The sequence below is a fragment of the Mytilus trossulus genome, chromosome 3 (assembly GCF_036588685.1).
Source record: "Mytilus trossulus isolate FHL-02 chromosome 3, PNRI_Mtr1.1.1.hap1, whole genome shotgun sequence".
Lineage (NCBI taxonomy): Eukaryota > Metazoa > Mollusca > Bivalvia > Mytilida > Mytilidae > Mytilus > Mytilus trossulus.
The window spans coordinates 27108452-27126243 of record NC_086375.1 but is presented as its reverse complement, the minus strand read 5'-3'; the positions used below and the strand labels follow the sequence as shown (position 1 = coordinate 27126243).

The window sequence follows — 17792 nt, the reverse complement described above, 5'->3', positions numbered from 1 at the left end:
ATCTTTTTGTATGTCTTGGTCTTTCGTCTGCTAGTCAGTCACGAGCAGATGTCAATGTTTTTGTTTACATATATAGGAAGTCACCACTGTGCATGCTTCGATGAAACGAAAGTACGTTGCTAAGGTATTTATATCTTAAGAGTGGTCGTAAGATAAGATCAGATAATAGTTAGGACCGCTCTTACGATTAAATAACACTTACGATATGCTTCGTGAAATTGTCTTATGAGTTCACTTGGGAAAGTCTTAAGTATAACGTTTTTAAGACTTAAACTTACGATGTTTTGTGAAATTGGCTCCAGGAATATTCAATGAAACAAATTTCGCACATGTAAAGTCGAAAAAAAAAGCGTTAGTTTAGAATTTTCGACGTTTGGACAATTGGCTACCGTTTTGTAACGTTTCGTAGCATTTTATTCCTGTAAGACCCAAACATGCAGTTAATAAAAAAAAAATCTAGACTTTATGTTCTTTTCGTGTATCTAACTTTTGTTTTGGTAAATTATAAATTACTAATTGAAATATTAGGTAAAAAACCCGCATTTATTGCTTGGACAAATCAAATATCAACTTGGTGATGGTTTTATAAAATCTACAATTTTTGAACTCACGAACAATAAGGCAAATGTTTGTTCTTTCGGTAGATGTTATAATTATCTCACATTTTTTAGACATTTTTAGCTATGTCTATTTATAAAACTACCTTTCAGCCGTTAAGTCAACGAAAAACGTCATTGGACATTTTTCTTATTCCTCCTTAATATGCAGACACCGAGTTCAACGAAATTCGACAAAAGACCGGTTTTAATTTAACCAAGAACTGACACACTTCGTTGCATCTGTCAAGTTTCGGGAAGATCAGAGAATAAAAAATAGGATCACTAGACATAAGAGATAAAACAGTTGTTCAAAAATGTAACGTTGGACATCCGGTTTTTTTCACATAGCTTTGTTGTTTTAATCCTCAAATATACAATATATTTCTAAGCATATGAACAAGAGCTATAAGAACATAAAGGAAAACTTATACTGAATTAGTTTTATATTGATTAGTGTTTGTTAACATTTTATTTTGTTTTGTGGAGGAAATTTCGAAGATTCTGTTTTAAATCACATGGGTTGTAGGAACAGCGTGCGTGACGTTTCCACCACAGTGGTTCTCCGGTATAGTTGCAGACCATCTGGTGGCCTTGGACTGTTTTCTGCTCTTTGGTTGCGTTAACACGGTTGTCTTGTTGACGCATTCCCCATTTCTATTCTCACTTTTGCTATTAAGACGAATTTGTGCAATTATGTCAAAGCATATTTGAATTACTATATTATATGTAAGAAAATTATTATTTACTGAGATAAAAATGTATAGAGATTAAATACCTTGATATTTTCAACGTAGATAAAATTTCTTTTTTCGTTACATTCGCTTGTAAGGCGGCAATTTATATGACGTGCATGTAAATTAAATATGTCATTTGAAACAGTTTGACTTGGTCTTGAACTGAGTGTACAGAATTGAACGTAAACTATACTCTGTGTAGTATTAATTGACTGTTTTGTATTGTCGTAATGAAAGCGTCTTAAACTGTCGTGGTACAATGATCGTTTCATGGTCCGTCCCCTCAATACATTGCTGAGTTGGCTAATTCGAAAATAGCCAATTAGTAATGATAAACGAAATATCAGCAATTCATCTCTTAAACGGGCATTTGTATGTTAGGAATGACTATATCAGCTGTCCTTGGATGGTAATTAAGCTGTAATTACTATCTGTAATGTCTTTTTCATAGAAGGGGAACTGTGGGTTGTGATAGTCGAGGATTGTCTCATTACAATGTAATTGAAATAATAAGTTACTTTCCATACGTATACGACAGTTGGAATTGAAGTTTTCTTGATACGTAGAAATATGATAAAGGCTAGTGATATCTATAACGTGTAATATTCAATCAATTTCATATTTTCATTTGTAACAAAAGTTAAAATAAGTTTATTTATTGCTGTAAATGATGAATTAAAACTCCTAAATCTCTACAAAACAGCTCTCAATTAACAGATTTTGTAAAAAGCTCCTCATGGGTCCGGATACATTTTAGGCATTTGGAAAATTTAAGAATGGACTTAAGGCAACAAAGACCTAACCAAAATTGAGCGTCCGTTTGGGCTATGCGGGATGTACAAAATTCGGAGGCAATCAACAGCTCAGACGGATCCGTAGGTGACCTGTTGCAAGTGAAATGTCTGTACTAATCCCATTTAGCCTTATTTTCCAGTGGCAGTCCAAATATTCATGAATTTCAACCCGGGCGGTCCATATTACAGGATTGTATGAATAACTGTTTATTTGTTATCGTCTTGAACTACTTGCCACTGGACAATAATCAACCAAAAATTATCGACTATTTAACTACCCGATAAAACTTGCAAAACTTGAAAGTATTAATTTCTCTTAGGAATATTTCGCCTCTCTGTAACAAAATAGTGCTTCACATCTAATTATTTCGTAGACTATGCAAGTAAACGAATGTGTCTTCATGTTGATTAATTGGTTGATAAACAGTAAAACGCCGATATAACCTAGACATGTGTACAATTCTACTTTGATCTGGTAAATATTTTGATTAATAGAAAAAAAGTTACTTGCAATACTAAAACATTTCACTTTGTTGTTGCCGAACATGATTGCAGGGGCAACGTGTTTGCCGGTCTGTGTTTCCAATCATCCTGTACGAGGTCAATATTTCATTCAAGGAAGTAACATCCACTTCAAACTTATAGTACACTTGTTCTATATTTTGTGAACTTTTCAAATAATTGCTTGCTTTGTTTTGACTTCGGTCTCGTAGTTCACTAACCTTGAGTTGTGGTATTGCGAGTATGACATGGCGTCCTAAAGACAATTATTTGATACTGTCTTCACTCTGCTGTTATTGTCATTTTGCAAGATTTTGCTCTGCTCTGTTGATTACTTTTTGTCTGTCGTAAATTTATTCACAGCGTGTCTCGATTAAATTTATTAAGGGGTTGACATGGAGCATAGTCAAAACAGTAAGTCAATTTGTTATGTTGTGTTGTTGGACAGCAGTTTCAAATTATTAGCCTTATGAATGGTATCTTAATAATGTCAGATGTTCGGACTTTTTTTTCTACTATACAATGTAAAATATTTTGCCCCATATCACCCAATTATCTTTTCATAGAAGACGCCAATTCAATAGCTCGAAAAAGGTCATTTACCAAAACTGTAGCAGATTGATTTCTTTGAGAAAGATTTGAGACACATATAATGCAAAAACTAAATATAAGGTAATAGACGGCCTTGTCCAGCTTTTCATAAAAAAATCGGGTTTTTTTTTTGTTAATGTTCATACCTGTCAACTCACCCGTTTTTTGCGGGTGACACCCGTTATTTTCACCTCTCACCCGGGAGTTTTTCTTTACCCGGCGGGTCCCGGGAATTTCCAACATTACCCGTTTCACCCGGATTTCTGACCGGAATTGTTTCCGGTATTGTATGTATGTATGTATGTACAAAGATCCCTCCGTGAACGGAGCACTCCTCGATTGCTGCGAGGGTACAGTGGAATCCGTGTACACTCCCTATCAGGATTAATGGAGATGTGTCACTAACTTATATACAACCCACCACCAGAACAATCCCCAACCCAACACAGAGGGAGTGTTAGGAGACACAGGGAAGTCTGTTATTATGGTGGAGGAAGCCGAAGAACTCGGAGAGAACCACCGGGCCACTCGGTGGAAACAGACAAACCAGAGAGATATCAGAAGATTGATCTCCAGGTCAAAGCAGGGGACAACTTTGACCAACCGAGGCCCCCAAAGTACCCATTCTAGTTTAAACTCCGGTTTGTGTACCAGAGATGTGTGTGAGAGGGTGAAAATTACCCTTCTGATGTACTGATATTTTTAGCACCCCGAGTGAGAATCGAACTCGGGACCTTCAGCACTGTAGCCATCAGTCTTAACCACTAGACCACGAACTTCGTATTTAGAAGTAATACGACCTTCGGTTTTATCGGTCTTTTTCAATGTAACCAAAAGTCAAAATGTAGGACTGTTTACCTGAGCTACGTAACGATATTTTCAACAAGCTACAAGATGAGTTCAGTGACTATCAGTTGACCCCATTAGATGAACTTCCACTTTGCACTTCCCCTGAAACTGACATTGGTACATTTTGGGGAGAAATGTCCAAGTTGCATGACATTTTTCTTAACAAGCCGAGATTTTTTGTTTTGTCAAAACTTGCTAAAACATTACTGGTTTTGCCAAACAGCAATGCAGACAGTGAGAGGGCATTTTCTTTAGTAAAGAAAATAGCTACAGAGTTTAGGGCTGATCTTAATAAGGGAGCCACCATTTGATTTTTATGGGGGGGGGGGGGGGGGGGCTAGGATGAAATTTGAAAAAAATAGGCAGGACAGGAGTTTTGAGTAAAAAAAAAGGCAGGATGAGACACTTGCAAAAAAAAAGTCAGGATGACAATTAATGTAAAAAAAGTCAGGATAAACTAAAAAAAAAAGCAGGACTGGATAGAGTGAAAAATAAAAAGGCAGGACAGAGATTACAACTAAAAAAAAATGCAGGACAAAAATTTTTATCCTAGCCCCCCCCCCCATAAAAATCAAATGGTAGCTCCCTAAGGATACACTGTGTGCTCTTCTTTCTTGTAAAATGAATACACATTTGCATTGCTATGAACTGAAACCAAGTGCAGTTCTTTTAAAGAATGCCAAGTCTGCTACTATGGAATATAACAATAGTCTGAAATAAACTTGTATACATGTTCTAACTGTTTCATATACATATTGACTATATAAATTATATGTAAACATATTTTTGTTCTTCAATTGAGCCCGCAAAATGTCGTACGCGTTATGACCTGAGATTTTTTTTCTCAATGCAGGTCATGACCTGACTTTTCATTTTCAGAGGTTGACAGGTATGAATGTTTGTGTCATTTTGGTCTTTTGTGGATAGTTATCTCATTGGCAATCATACCGCATCTTCTTTTTTTATATTACTTAAGAAAACAAGTACTTTATTTTTCTTCTCATTACTTATAAAAAGTGAAGAACGCATTCTGATGGTCCAAGAATAATAGTTCTGAAATTCAATTTAAGATTGGTATTCAGGTTGATTTTATATCCACCAGAAGCTGTATTATATGAGCAAGTTAGCAAGAGTATACAAAGTATTTATCTTGGTAAAAAAGTCTTTATCGTACTTACTTAAATTTATTGTGGAAAATATTATATAAATATCCAATATCCAGGACGAGAGCAAATTAACAATGAATATAATAGGTAGGTCCTGCAAAGTGGTTGACATTTTGAGTTTGCGTGCTATTAAAATGCGCAACAACGAACAATATGAAAAGTGTAGATATATAGGCTAGGATTGTGACATCGCACATAATATTGACTTGTTTTAAAAGGATTTAGGATTATCAAATAGAAATGATTACAACACATTGGCAATTCTATTTAAAGAACTCCCGATTAGAATGACAATGAGCAATTACTCTTGGCGTGAAGAAAAAAAAGGCCGCAAAGAAGACCAAATTCATGTTAAGGATGTTCGCTGCTCAGTATCTAAATAAATAACTTTTCTCAAAACTAGTATATTAATAGCAAAATAATTGAGGAATAAAAAAAAAAAAAAAGGGGGGGTCAATGTGCTTGTTTCGAAATATAAGCCTTTTGGCGGGAAAAAGTTCTCTCTTGATTCTTTATATGAAGGCCGTACTTTAACCTATAATCATGGTTTACTTTTTAAATTGTTATTTGGATGGAGAGTTGTCTCATTGGCACTCACACCACATCTTCTTATATCTATTATCATTGATAAGTTAAAGCTCCAAATATTATTAAAAAATATATAAGATGTTATGAGACTTTTACAAATGGCTTATGATTATACATGACAAAAGTTTAAAAAAAGAAAAATGGGGATCAATGGGCAAAATATTTTAAGGCATTTAAATGGATAAAACCAGAGGATTTTGAAAATCTGACAAAAATTCCCAAACATGACAAGCAAACATCCTAAATATCACTTAATTGATGTTAGAAACAAAAGATAACAAACATGGACGAGATTGCTGACATTTGTCATGTACTCAATTATATAATTGGTGCAATTAAATAAAGTGTACACTCATATGAGCCAACGACTTCATAGAACACACACTATCTTTACACAACCCTAGCTATTACTGTTTATTATGAGTTCACAAAGAAGAAATACTAAGCAGTTATTTTAATGAGTGGCCTGACGAAATTCACTTGTTACACGCACGTGAATCTGATTTATAAAGTGATAAGAAATTTTTTTGAGACAACAAACCTTCGCCTTTTCATCTCGATCAAGAGATTAACAAAACGTACATGACAAAACATATAATAAAAATATGTACAAGAAAAGCAGTCAACGCTTAACTATTACGGTATGGTTGATGAACAAAATGCGAGATAAAAACTTGCTTCAGACGAAAATTTCGTCTCAAAAGTCTATTAATGATTTTGCACTAAGTGGTTAAATGTACTGCACAGACTTGGATGCAATTCATTAATGTTTTGAAAGTCGTTTAGGACATTTGTGTCACTTAAAAAGTAAATTTAGTATTTTCTAGAAGACTTTAACCTATTACATAAACTGTCGATATAATCTAAAATTTGTAGTTATACATGAAGATATCGGTTTGAACAGACTTCCCATGGGTTACAAAACATTTGGCCTCTTCATTTCGTTATTTGTAATTCAACCGGACTTAAAATATTGAACATTCACGCCGCTGGATGAATAGCTATTTGTCCAGGACATGTGCACGCTTTAGATAAAAAGTATACTCAGAATGCATTCAATTATGAAAAAAGTGATTCTACATTAAAATATAAATAAAGATCAACAGAACAATATCTTAAATTAAATTATAATCCTGTTACCTTTGATAACTACTTTCATGTAGTTTTCAATATATGACCTATATTGAATATTAAAATCAAAACTATTCTTGTTTTCAATATACATTAACCAGTTGACTAGAATAAGGTGTACGACACACTTTTATTCAACATTGAAAAATTTATCTGCTTATTGTTTAGTCTGCTTTATATTTTGTATGTCTTGACTCATTAAAAATCTGCTATTTGTGCATGTTGATAGCAACGCTTTAATTGTTTATTAGTTGGTCTGCTGATAGCAAGGATCGTCAAACGACATTTCTTTGATCAGACTTCTGCAGTTGAAAGGTTTCTTTAAAGTCTGTTTTACGTCGATAATGCGTTTTATAATAGAGAAATGTATCAATTGATACTTAAATTTTACAGTATTCCCAATTTTATCTATAAAAAATATCAATTACTTAAAAAAATATATTGTAAAATACTTTTTTTGGTTTTAATGAAAAACTCTACACTACACTTCGATAGTTTATTTTACATTGATAACCCGATAGACGTTATCTTTAATAGTCATTAAACATTGCTATAATAAGAGATGGGTTTGTTATATCGTTAGGTATTAGTACACCTATTGACATAATTTTCTATAATAGGGGGTACTAAATGTGACCGGAAGTATTTGAACTGTTACTGGGTGGTGATGGACTACAGTATTGATCCGTTGTCGCGTGTTTTACAAACATACGTGGGAATGTCACGGATTAATGCTAAACATGGATAAAATCGTTTATAATTGCTATCTCCTTTTACAGATAATTTGTGTGATTTATCCTACATCATTTAAAGACACTTGAAGAAAAATTGGGTGAGTAACATTATTTTAATTTACTTTATTTTTCGAAATATACAAAGAAAAACTAATATTAATTGTTTTTCTTCTCCAAATTGCATGTACTTATTTAATACCAGCAATAATTTTCATAATTGAGTTTACTTTATGCTATAATGTTTCGTTTTAGGCAACACGCTAATTATTTTATTTTAATTAAATTGCTTTAAATTATTTCTCTGCAATGCATCCATTAAGTAGCCAGGGCTTAAGTTTTGAGAATAACACTTGATACATTTGGTTTTTAAGTTTCCGCTTCAGAAATAATTTTCAAAAGCATTCAACAAAATGTGTGCGAATGCCAAGGTTGCCACTCCCGCGCGAAAAGTAAACCTCAACTTAGAGAGTTTTGGCTTTAGAAGTCCTATAATTGTTATTCATCAAATTTTGTCAATATAACGAAACTATAAACTGTCATACAAGTGAGAGGTTTAATAGCTATTAAAACAGTTCAACCCATACTTTTCTTCGCATAATGCCAAGTAAGGTTTATAACTGTTGTTTACATATGTTCCGTTGCTTGGTATAGGCCCACTTTTGATTTTTTTCAAGAGTTATCGACTTCCCCTTTCCGTATTTACCTTGCAGAAGGTATCTCTGTTCTGTATGGACAATTTTAATACTTTTGCTCACCAATGTCATGTTTTGTATTTGTTTACCAAACTTTTAAGCGTACAAAATGAAAGTTATCCATTCCAGGTCACGTGTTATGCGAAAAAAAAACTATACATTTCATTTCTCTCGTTTAATTTATAAGACAGTCTCCGATAAGATAAATACTTGTATGAAAAAGAACCTATCCGGAAATGATTTGAAAATTTTATTGTTTTCTCTTGATTATAAGTCCTCTATCAATAACTTTTGTGAAACCGATTTTAGTCCTAAGTATCAGTTGAACCCTTTTTAATTTTAAAATTAAGAGGGACCTAAGACAGGTCAGTATAGTAGTTGTACATGCTTTTTATCACTTGAAGCTACAATGAATCCTTGACCCACTCAAAAATCTTCTTCAAAGGCTGTAAAGCTGGATTAATAAATAACAAGAAATATATACCCAACCGAACGAATTCACCCATTTAATGGTTGCAATTGAAGAGCTGATTTGTATTGATTACGAATCGCACATTTGTGATCATCTCAAAACGTTTTTATTTAACACTTGATTATTTTCAGTCATTTCATAATAAAATCCAATGTACTCCGTTATGATTATCCATATGCATATACAACTTGACAACAGACCTGCCTGATCCCTACTTATTATAGGCGTTCATTCTGTGGCACAAAAAACACCAGTTGTATAAAAAAAATGTTGTATTGATGAAGCTTCCAAGGGTTATTTAAAATGCGTAAATCGACGAAAAGCCGAAAATTAAAAAAAAACCAACAACATCAAACAAACATTTAACAGTAAACTAAAGACTTAGCACGACGCCTACCACCACTAGTGGGTGAATTCAGATGATCCAGTACGGTAAGTCATGCCGACACAACATGTGGGACAGATTTATTTGTTTTGGCGTTGTCAAAAACATTTTCTGTCACTCAATGAGCGCCAATTATATAAAGGAGACGCAGTGGTATCGCCAATGAGACCACCATCTATGAGAGAACAAATTACATAGATGTTCGCATTGTCAGTTCGTTTGATATATAAAAATGAAGATGTGGTATGATTGCCAATGAGACAACTATCCACAAAAGACCAAAATGACACAGACGTTAACAACTATAGGTAACCGTATTTGACAGTCTATTCGCTATCTTTCGCGTATAATTAGATTGAATATCTTGTATAGGTCATCGTACAAACTACACCATGAGGGAAAACCCGTAACACATAACCAGCTATAAAACCTCTCACCATAACCAATCAAACAAAAAAAACACATAATAAATATACTGCAACATCTTTAACCGCTGAAATACAGGTTCATGACTTCGACCAGGCACATTCAGAATCTAACAGGGTTGAACATGTTTGCAGGCTCCAATTTCTTCATATAAACTTGGATAATGGTGCAACAGTACAACATGACAACAAAATATGAAAACCAGTTGAAAATGACTTGACTCATCACAATAATACAACGCACACACATTCACACCCAATAATAAGACACAAAGTTTCGATCTGACAGGGCAAGCATTTTCTGAAAGCTATTTCAAAGTGTATATCAACTAGTAAGACAATTATGTATCGAAGATAAAATATCAAATTGTACACGTCCAACGAATTCACTGTAAGTGCTACAAAAAGTTTAGGAAAACATGACATTGTGCAAATCCATTATACAGGTATCGACAGGATGAAAAACCATTAAAAGTCGATAAGATTAGGCAAAGAGGTTCGGAATATTTTTTGTTTTGCTTTTTAAAGAAATGTGTGTGTGTAAATATATTTTGTATGTTTGGCTAGTTGCTGTCTTATTTACGCATATCCGCCACATTTTGTTAATAATACAAGAACTGTAAGTAGATCTTAATACTACATTACATAGTCAATAATGATCAATCTTTAGATAATCAAAAAACGCCAAGTCAAAGATTAAGGATATAAAAACACTATTGTTTTTACTATGAAGTCCAAAGAAGCATTCATTGTTTTCTTATTAGTGTCCAGACATTTTGATCTTTTTTATTATCAGATTACTCCTTCGCCATTATTATCACCACAAAGATTCAAATGCGAAAAACAATATAGTTATAGGAAGATGTGGTATGAGTGCCAATGAGATAACTCTCCATCCAAATAAAAATTTATAAATAAACCATTATAGGTCAATGTACGGCCTTCAACACGGAGCCTTGGCTCACACCGAACAAAGGCTATAAAAGGCCCCAAAATAACTAGTGTAAAACCATTTAAACGGGAAACCACCAGTATAATATATATAAGAACGAGAAACACGTATAAATTACATAAACAAACGACAACCACTGTTCATCAGATTTCTGACTAAGGACATGTGCAAATATTTGCAGCGGGTTTAAACGTTTTAATGGTACCAAACCTCCTTTTTCTGAAACAATAGTATAACATCACAATATAGAAAAACACGATAAAATATCAATTTGAAGGCAACGTAAATTAACACAATATGAACATAATGTATATGTTCCGGACCATATGAGTATTTGGACCATACGCGTATGGTCATGACCATATGCGTATACTCATATGGTCCGACCATACGCGTATGGTCCGACCGTACGCGTATGGTCGGACCATATGAGTATTATACTCGTTTGGTTATTAACGGACCGGACCATATGAGTATTTGGACCATATAGGTTTTTTTCAAATATACAATAGAAATAATACAATAAGCTTTATCTTAAAAACAAATGTGTTTACAAAAAAATGTATTAATTTTACATGTCAAAAGCTACATAAACATTAAATATTGATGCCACAGTCAGTTGATCTTAGTTTTCATCGATAATTGTACTCGTGTACGCTTTTGTATACTTAAAATGAAATTCACACGGTACCATACATGTAGTTTTTCTGAGATTGCTTGTTTTAGCTGCGTGCAGTGATATCGACTCGGACAATTCCGATGTGTCTACGGTGTTTTTGAGAAACTCTAGATCTCCAATATCGTAAAATGAATTTCACAGATCAAATTAGATAAAGACAGTGGCTATTTCATGGCTCTTAAATGCTATTTTACCGTCTTATAATTAAGATTAAATAGAAGTATAGAATTTTTTTTTAGAAAAAATAAAGAAACATACACTTTTAATATTTTACTTTTAAAATATCTTTAAAAATATCATGATCTTTAAAAAATATCATGATCCTTGCCGGTGATGTCACCTACTTGAAACAATAAAATTCCTTGTACAATATGTTCATTTAATTTTGGCATCTTTTTATAATTGTTCTTACAAATAGTAAGAAATATTAACTGTGCGAAACTGTTTTTTTTAAATATTTTTTTTTTAATATACATAAAATGACATTTTAGTGACGTAACAATCAGAAGGATCGCACCTAATGAAGAGTTTAAAAGTATACGTGTTGATTACCCCGACCATATGAGTATATACCCATATGGTCATGACCATACGCGTATGGTCCAGATACTCATATGGTCCGGAACATATATATTGTGCATGTATATAAAAGAGGGACGAAAGATACCAGAGGGACAGTCAAACTAATAAATCGAAAATAAACTGACAATGCCATGGCTAAAAATTAAAAAGACAAACAGACAAACAATAGTACACATGACACAACATAGAAAACTAAAGAATAAGCAACACAAACCCCACCCAACACAAAGGGTGATCTCAGGTACCCTGGAAGGGTGAGCAGATCCTATGTGATAACAAATCGGGTAAATATCTAGTTTGGTAGGTCACATTCCTGAAAGGGTCTGGATGGGGTTTACAGAAAAGAAAAAATTGAACCAATCCTACAGAAAAATGGAAACAAAAGAATAATACAGCAGCGATAAAAGTAAGGAGAGTAACAGGGTGTTGAGAGTACTGTATCTTTCTGAAACAATAGTATAACATCACAATATAGAAAAACACACGATAAAATATCAATTAGAAGGCTTAACGCAATCTATTTTCTAACGCCAAGGAGTAGATTACCTTAGCCGTATTTGGCACAACTTTTTTGGAATTTTGGGTCCTCAATGCTCTTCAACTTTGTATTTGTTTGGCTTTTTAACTGTTTTGATCTGAGCGTCACTGATGAGTCTTATGTAGACGAAACGCGCGTCTGGCGTATTAAATTATAATCCTGGTACCTTTGATAACTATATAAAGAATATACAGTTAGGGACAAAACTAGTAAGAATAGAGAACAATGACATACGAATTTAAAGAATAGGGAGACGAAGGACACTATGCTTGCTGGGCTATCGGCAATACTATATATATTGTATTCATTTATGCCTTATAATAGATATGAGCGTATAGGTTATACCTATATAAAGAATATACAGTTAGGGACAAAACTAGTAAGAATAGAGAACAATGACATACGAATTTAAAGAATAGGGAGACGAAGGACACCCACTCTATACCCTCTTATTTGTGTTACATGTAAGTGATACTAATCGTTTGATGTGATGACTAATGCTGACACAGAAGTAATTTGGTTTTTGATAGGATTAGTGTTAAACTCGTCCTTGGAAATCAAATACTCTATTTTTTTATGGGATTAAAAATAAATTCTTCCGATGGGTATATATACTTGATTGCTTAGTTAATTTGCATTTTTAGATAAACCATTAAAGCCTACATGTTGAAAAAAAAATTCAGTGATCTGTTATTGAGATATCACTTTAAATCCTATTTTTTTAATTAGGTGTTTCCTTTATTGCTATCAAAATTTCAGGTGTAACAATTGACAACATACATGATTAGAATTAGTCATCATTTATCTTTGTGTGTTAATGAGTTAACAAACCCAAACTGATAAATATTTCACTCCTTAGTAAATATTCACCATAGATACTGCTTAATGCTCGATTTTCAAGACACATTGAAAAGAACCGTTTTTAATCTATAAATTTACATCCTGAAATTATGGGTTATCTACCCCTTTTGTTGCTTCAATGCTCAACATATGGTTTATTACTTAACTATCCACAGCCTTTCCCATTGTGCATCTATGTTTCATGTCGCAACTTAAAAGATTACTACTTGCAGTGCTAGCAATTATTATAATTTCCCTAAAAATAGTTTTTAAATAAAGATAAAAGTTAAAACAATTACACAATTAGATCTATTGAATGACACCATCTACGGTACAATCCATTTCAGGTACTCAACACAATTTTTTTTTAAATACCAAAGGTGAAATAACTAAAACATTTTTTTAATTTAAAAAAAACGCTTAACTAGACCTGTTGGTGGCCCTTGACTGTTTTCTGCTCTTTGGTTGTCTTTTTGACATATTCCCTATATTTATTCTCAATTACATTCCAATGTGTAAACGAACATTTATATAAGTCTGTTTTTTTTCTGTAAAAATATTAAGTTGTATCGTAACATATTCTACATTTAAGGAATGACTGTAATATTTTTTCTATCTATGAAGAATATAACATAAAAAAATTTGGTGCACACTGAATAACGCGCGTAGCGGGTTATTTAACAGTGTTCACCACATTTTTTATGTTATTTAATTCTAAATTCCACTTTAAACCGTAGAAAACCATCAAAAAACGTCGATGACGTCACGGTCACTTGACTAAATATGTCTATGGCCTGATAACAAAATAACGTTAGCGTTAGTCAATCAGGAGACGCGTTACATCCAAACTTAAAATCATTTTCTATTAATTGCTATATTTTAATTGATATGAACGACTTTTTTTTTGGTACATGTCCATAACGCGTGTCTTCGTTTCATCAGTATTTTTTTCTGTTTATTATATTTTGTACTTTAAATTTAAATATTAAGCAAAACACACCTACCGAAGGGGTCAATAACCTTTAAAAAGTCTCTGTGTTGTTACCATGATCATTACTTGTATACATCTACATATTTACTATTTGTAGTCGTACAACAACTCCTCAAATCTTCCAGAAAGCTTGCAAAATAGAATTTACTACTCATTTAAACAGTGTTCACCCATGTGTTGATTGCACTTAACTGTATCTTAACTATGAAAGACTGAGTCTGAATTATACTTAACCGGATTTAGGCCAATCGACTTTAAAAAACCATTACAGCATTGAACAATTTTTCCAAATCAATTTTCCTTAAAATGAATTATGCAATACTGCCTTTTGATATGGAAATTGAAACTTATATAGTGAAAACATTTTATAGTACAATGTCCCTTTTTGTTTTATTTCAGGCTGTGTATGGCTGTTAACCATTGGATCTTTTTGGTATTGGTTGTATCTTCATATCTTCAACAAACATATGTATCCGGATCCTTTGATTTTGATTCGATGTTGGCGTGTTTCCGAAGAGAGTACAATTTCAGAGCAACCAAACCATTTATAACTCGTCATGGACTCGTTTTGCCATGTTCTGATATTATAACAGTTTATTCCTGCTATGGCAGGTGCGACTCAAGTGAGGTAAGTTGAAGTATAAATTTGTTTTACGTCACACTTAATTTTAAGGACCGACAATCCAGCTAGATAAAGAAATTACGCCCACTTTAATTAAACATACCATTCAGTTTTACTGCAATTATTTTACTACCAAAACCATTCGTTCAAAAGTTTAGTTGGAAAACTTCACAAATTTATATCAGGTGTGTTTTGAAACAAATAACGATACAATATTTTGGTTCGCGCGCGCCTCTTATCAGTTTTATGTGAACAACGCACGTCTGGCATACCAAATTATCAGCATTATATCTCTGATGAGTTCTATTTAAAAAAAAATCTATTAAACGTCCTTATTCCTTGGTTATGAAAAAGGTTCTCTTAAATATGTTTTGTTTTTTTGTATTGCCATTTAACTATCAAAATATTAAACACCAAGCGGATTATTAAAACCAAGAAACAAAACACTTTTGTCACATATTTACCACTGTTTGTGTAAATTGAGTTGGTGTTAACAATAACATTTTATAATAAATCTTTAAGCTTGATCTAATAAAAATAAGGAAATGTCTTTTTGTAAGAGCTTCGTGGCTGATCTATGAGCTGATTTACGACTGTTATATAAAATAAATGTCTTGAGATGGAGAAAGTGCAATTTTGATACCTTCGAACCGTGTGGCATTGAGTAATATTTTTTTTAATTATTTTTTTCACTCTCGTTTACGTTTCAACAAAATTTTAATTTGAGCATGTAAGTGGAACAATTCAAGATAAACTGGACCAACAAACATCTTAATTCGAATCACACAAATTGTATTTAGTTTAGCGTATTGTCTAAAGTATATATTTCTCTATAGCATTTATTTTGCGGTCATATGGTTTTTATTATGAAATTTATATTAATTTTTCATATTAACCATTCACGTAAAACAAAGTTCAAAGACCTTACTTACTGAGTGAAGTGATTTGTTGACGATAGTTATCATTGAATTAGTCTTATTATTCGTGAAGACACTATGCATTTATTTGATTTGAAATGTAAATTGAACTAAGAAACGTCTTACATATAGTCTGCTTAATCTTTCTAACATGTGACATTTTCCACTTCCGGTTATTTTTTCAGATTGCAGATTACAAGATTCCATATAAAATAAGCAACCACAAAGTATGTACTTATGGAGATGTACAGAAACGGACAGTAACATTAACCAATTGTCATCCCTTACATCCGGATCCGACCTACGAAGTATTCGACGCCACGTTCTGTTCTTGTAAAAGCTGTAGTTCTGACAGCACAAGCTGCGAAAATCTAAATGGATAGGATCAGGGATCAATAGACTGATTTTATGATGTTTATATCAGATTATGGCTAAACGAAGTATTATAAAGAATCAAATCCTGTTATTTTTGACATTATATTTTCCCTATTCTATTCTTTGTATTATACATTAGTATTTTTTTTTAAGTATTATACTACAGGGACTTCAATTTATTGTTACACTCTGTGAACTACCGGAATCTGTTGTTATGTAGAAAAGAAACTGATTTGTTCTGTTGCTATGTATCGCAGGTTATGAAGTGTAGATCTTTTCATGAAAATTGTACAGTGATCGTTACATTAGCCATACAAGGTCAAATGGACACTCATTGCAAAGGCAGATGTATGGTTAAGCCTTTTATTTTTGCCCCCAAATAAAGAAAAATGATAGGTTTGTTTCGTCCTTTTCAAAACGAAAAAATTGATCAGTGTAGTTTACTTTTACTTACTTATTTACGATCAGAAAACTTAATTATTTTAAATATGTTGTTTTACTGCTATCAACATTTTATTTAAAGATATGTTTTTCGAAATCTGAAATATCTTTATTTATATCTAACATGTAAACTATAATGGATTTATTTTGGACATTCTTTTTATAGTTATTACATAAGGGTCTTCTACTACTAGCTAGCAAAGTTCAAGGATGGCCAGCAACCTTGTAATCTAATAAAGTTTTAAGCTTGTATAGTATAATAACAATAATGGAACAGCGTTCAATTCTCAAATAGAAAGGAGATAATTGTCTTGTGGGAGAGAAATGAAGCTATGGTTATTAAGTCACTAGATACTTTTTTACGTTTTATGTACGAAATCTTACGATGTTAAAAACACCCCAACACTTAATTAAGTAATCAGAATTTAATTTCGCCTTAATATATCTCTCTTTATGTGAATCCATAACAAAATGACCTTTATAATGTTTACGAGTTTACACACAAGACTTACCCAAGTATTGAAAAGTAGCAAACAAATTGCATAATACTCCCCTGACCCATTTTGTGTTGGGTTTTTTAAACGAAATATAAATTATAAAACTTTCTTTTAAATGTATAAATTTGTCTTATTTTTACTGAATAAAAGTGGAATGATTAATGTTAATGTTTTCATAAGTAACCAGCGAACCATTTAGAGTAAAATTTAAAATAAATAGAGGTTTAAAACTCCAAATATGGTACCAGATTGAAATATGTGACTGTCGTCTTAAATTTTAGATACTGGTTTTATTAATTGTCTGTAACTTTGGATCGTGGGGGTTGGGACAATACAAGTAAATTATACAATTTCATTTCGTATTAAGCTATGCTGTCAGTAAATTTTAGCCTCAATATGTCACGCGTTGTCTTTGATAATTATATGTGATAATGGTATATATGTAGCTTTGCAGGAGAAAGTCAAATATGAAGAAGTTTACATATCAGCTTTTATATCCTCTAGATCAATAAACATGTAAAAAAAGATTAAGAAAGTGTAGCTCATATCTATCAATAATGATTGTTATTTTTTTATTTATAATTTTTGTTTGTCATAGAATATTTGTGACGTCAATGGTCCGGAGCCGAATCTCATGTGAATAGTACAATGCTATATTTGATTTTTGTTCATCTAATAAAGAAACTATTTTCTGTTA

At 32.5% G+C, this 17792-nt stretch overlaps 1 protein-coding gene across 1 annotated transcript; it reads left to right on the top strand.

The window, feature by feature from the left end:
* Window positions 1-7522: 7522 nt before the first annotated feature.
* Window positions 7523-17792, top strand: LOC134711122 (thyrostimulin beta-5 subunit-like). Its single transcript, XM_063571566.1, has 3 exons — window positions 7523-7785; window positions 14643-14871; window positions 15968-17792. The coding sequence occupies exons 2-3, from the start codon at window positions 14650-14652 to the stop codon at window positions 16163-16165; spliced, it is 420 nt and encodes a 139-aa protein (XP_063427636.1). The 5' UTR covers window positions 7523-7785; window positions 14643-14649; the 3' UTR covers window positions 16166-17792.

What these genes read in the sequence shown, in the direction of transcription:
- LOC134711122 (XM_063571566.1), top strand. Translation starts at nt 14,650, where the DNA reads ATGGCTGTTAACCATTGGATCTTTTTGGTATTGGTTGTATCTTCATAT. An exon ending in GCAGGTGCGACTCAAGTGAG is followed by an intron (nt 14,872 to 15,967) that starts GTAAGTTGAAGT and finishes TTATTTTTTCAG; the next exon opens with ATTGCAGATTACAAGATTCC.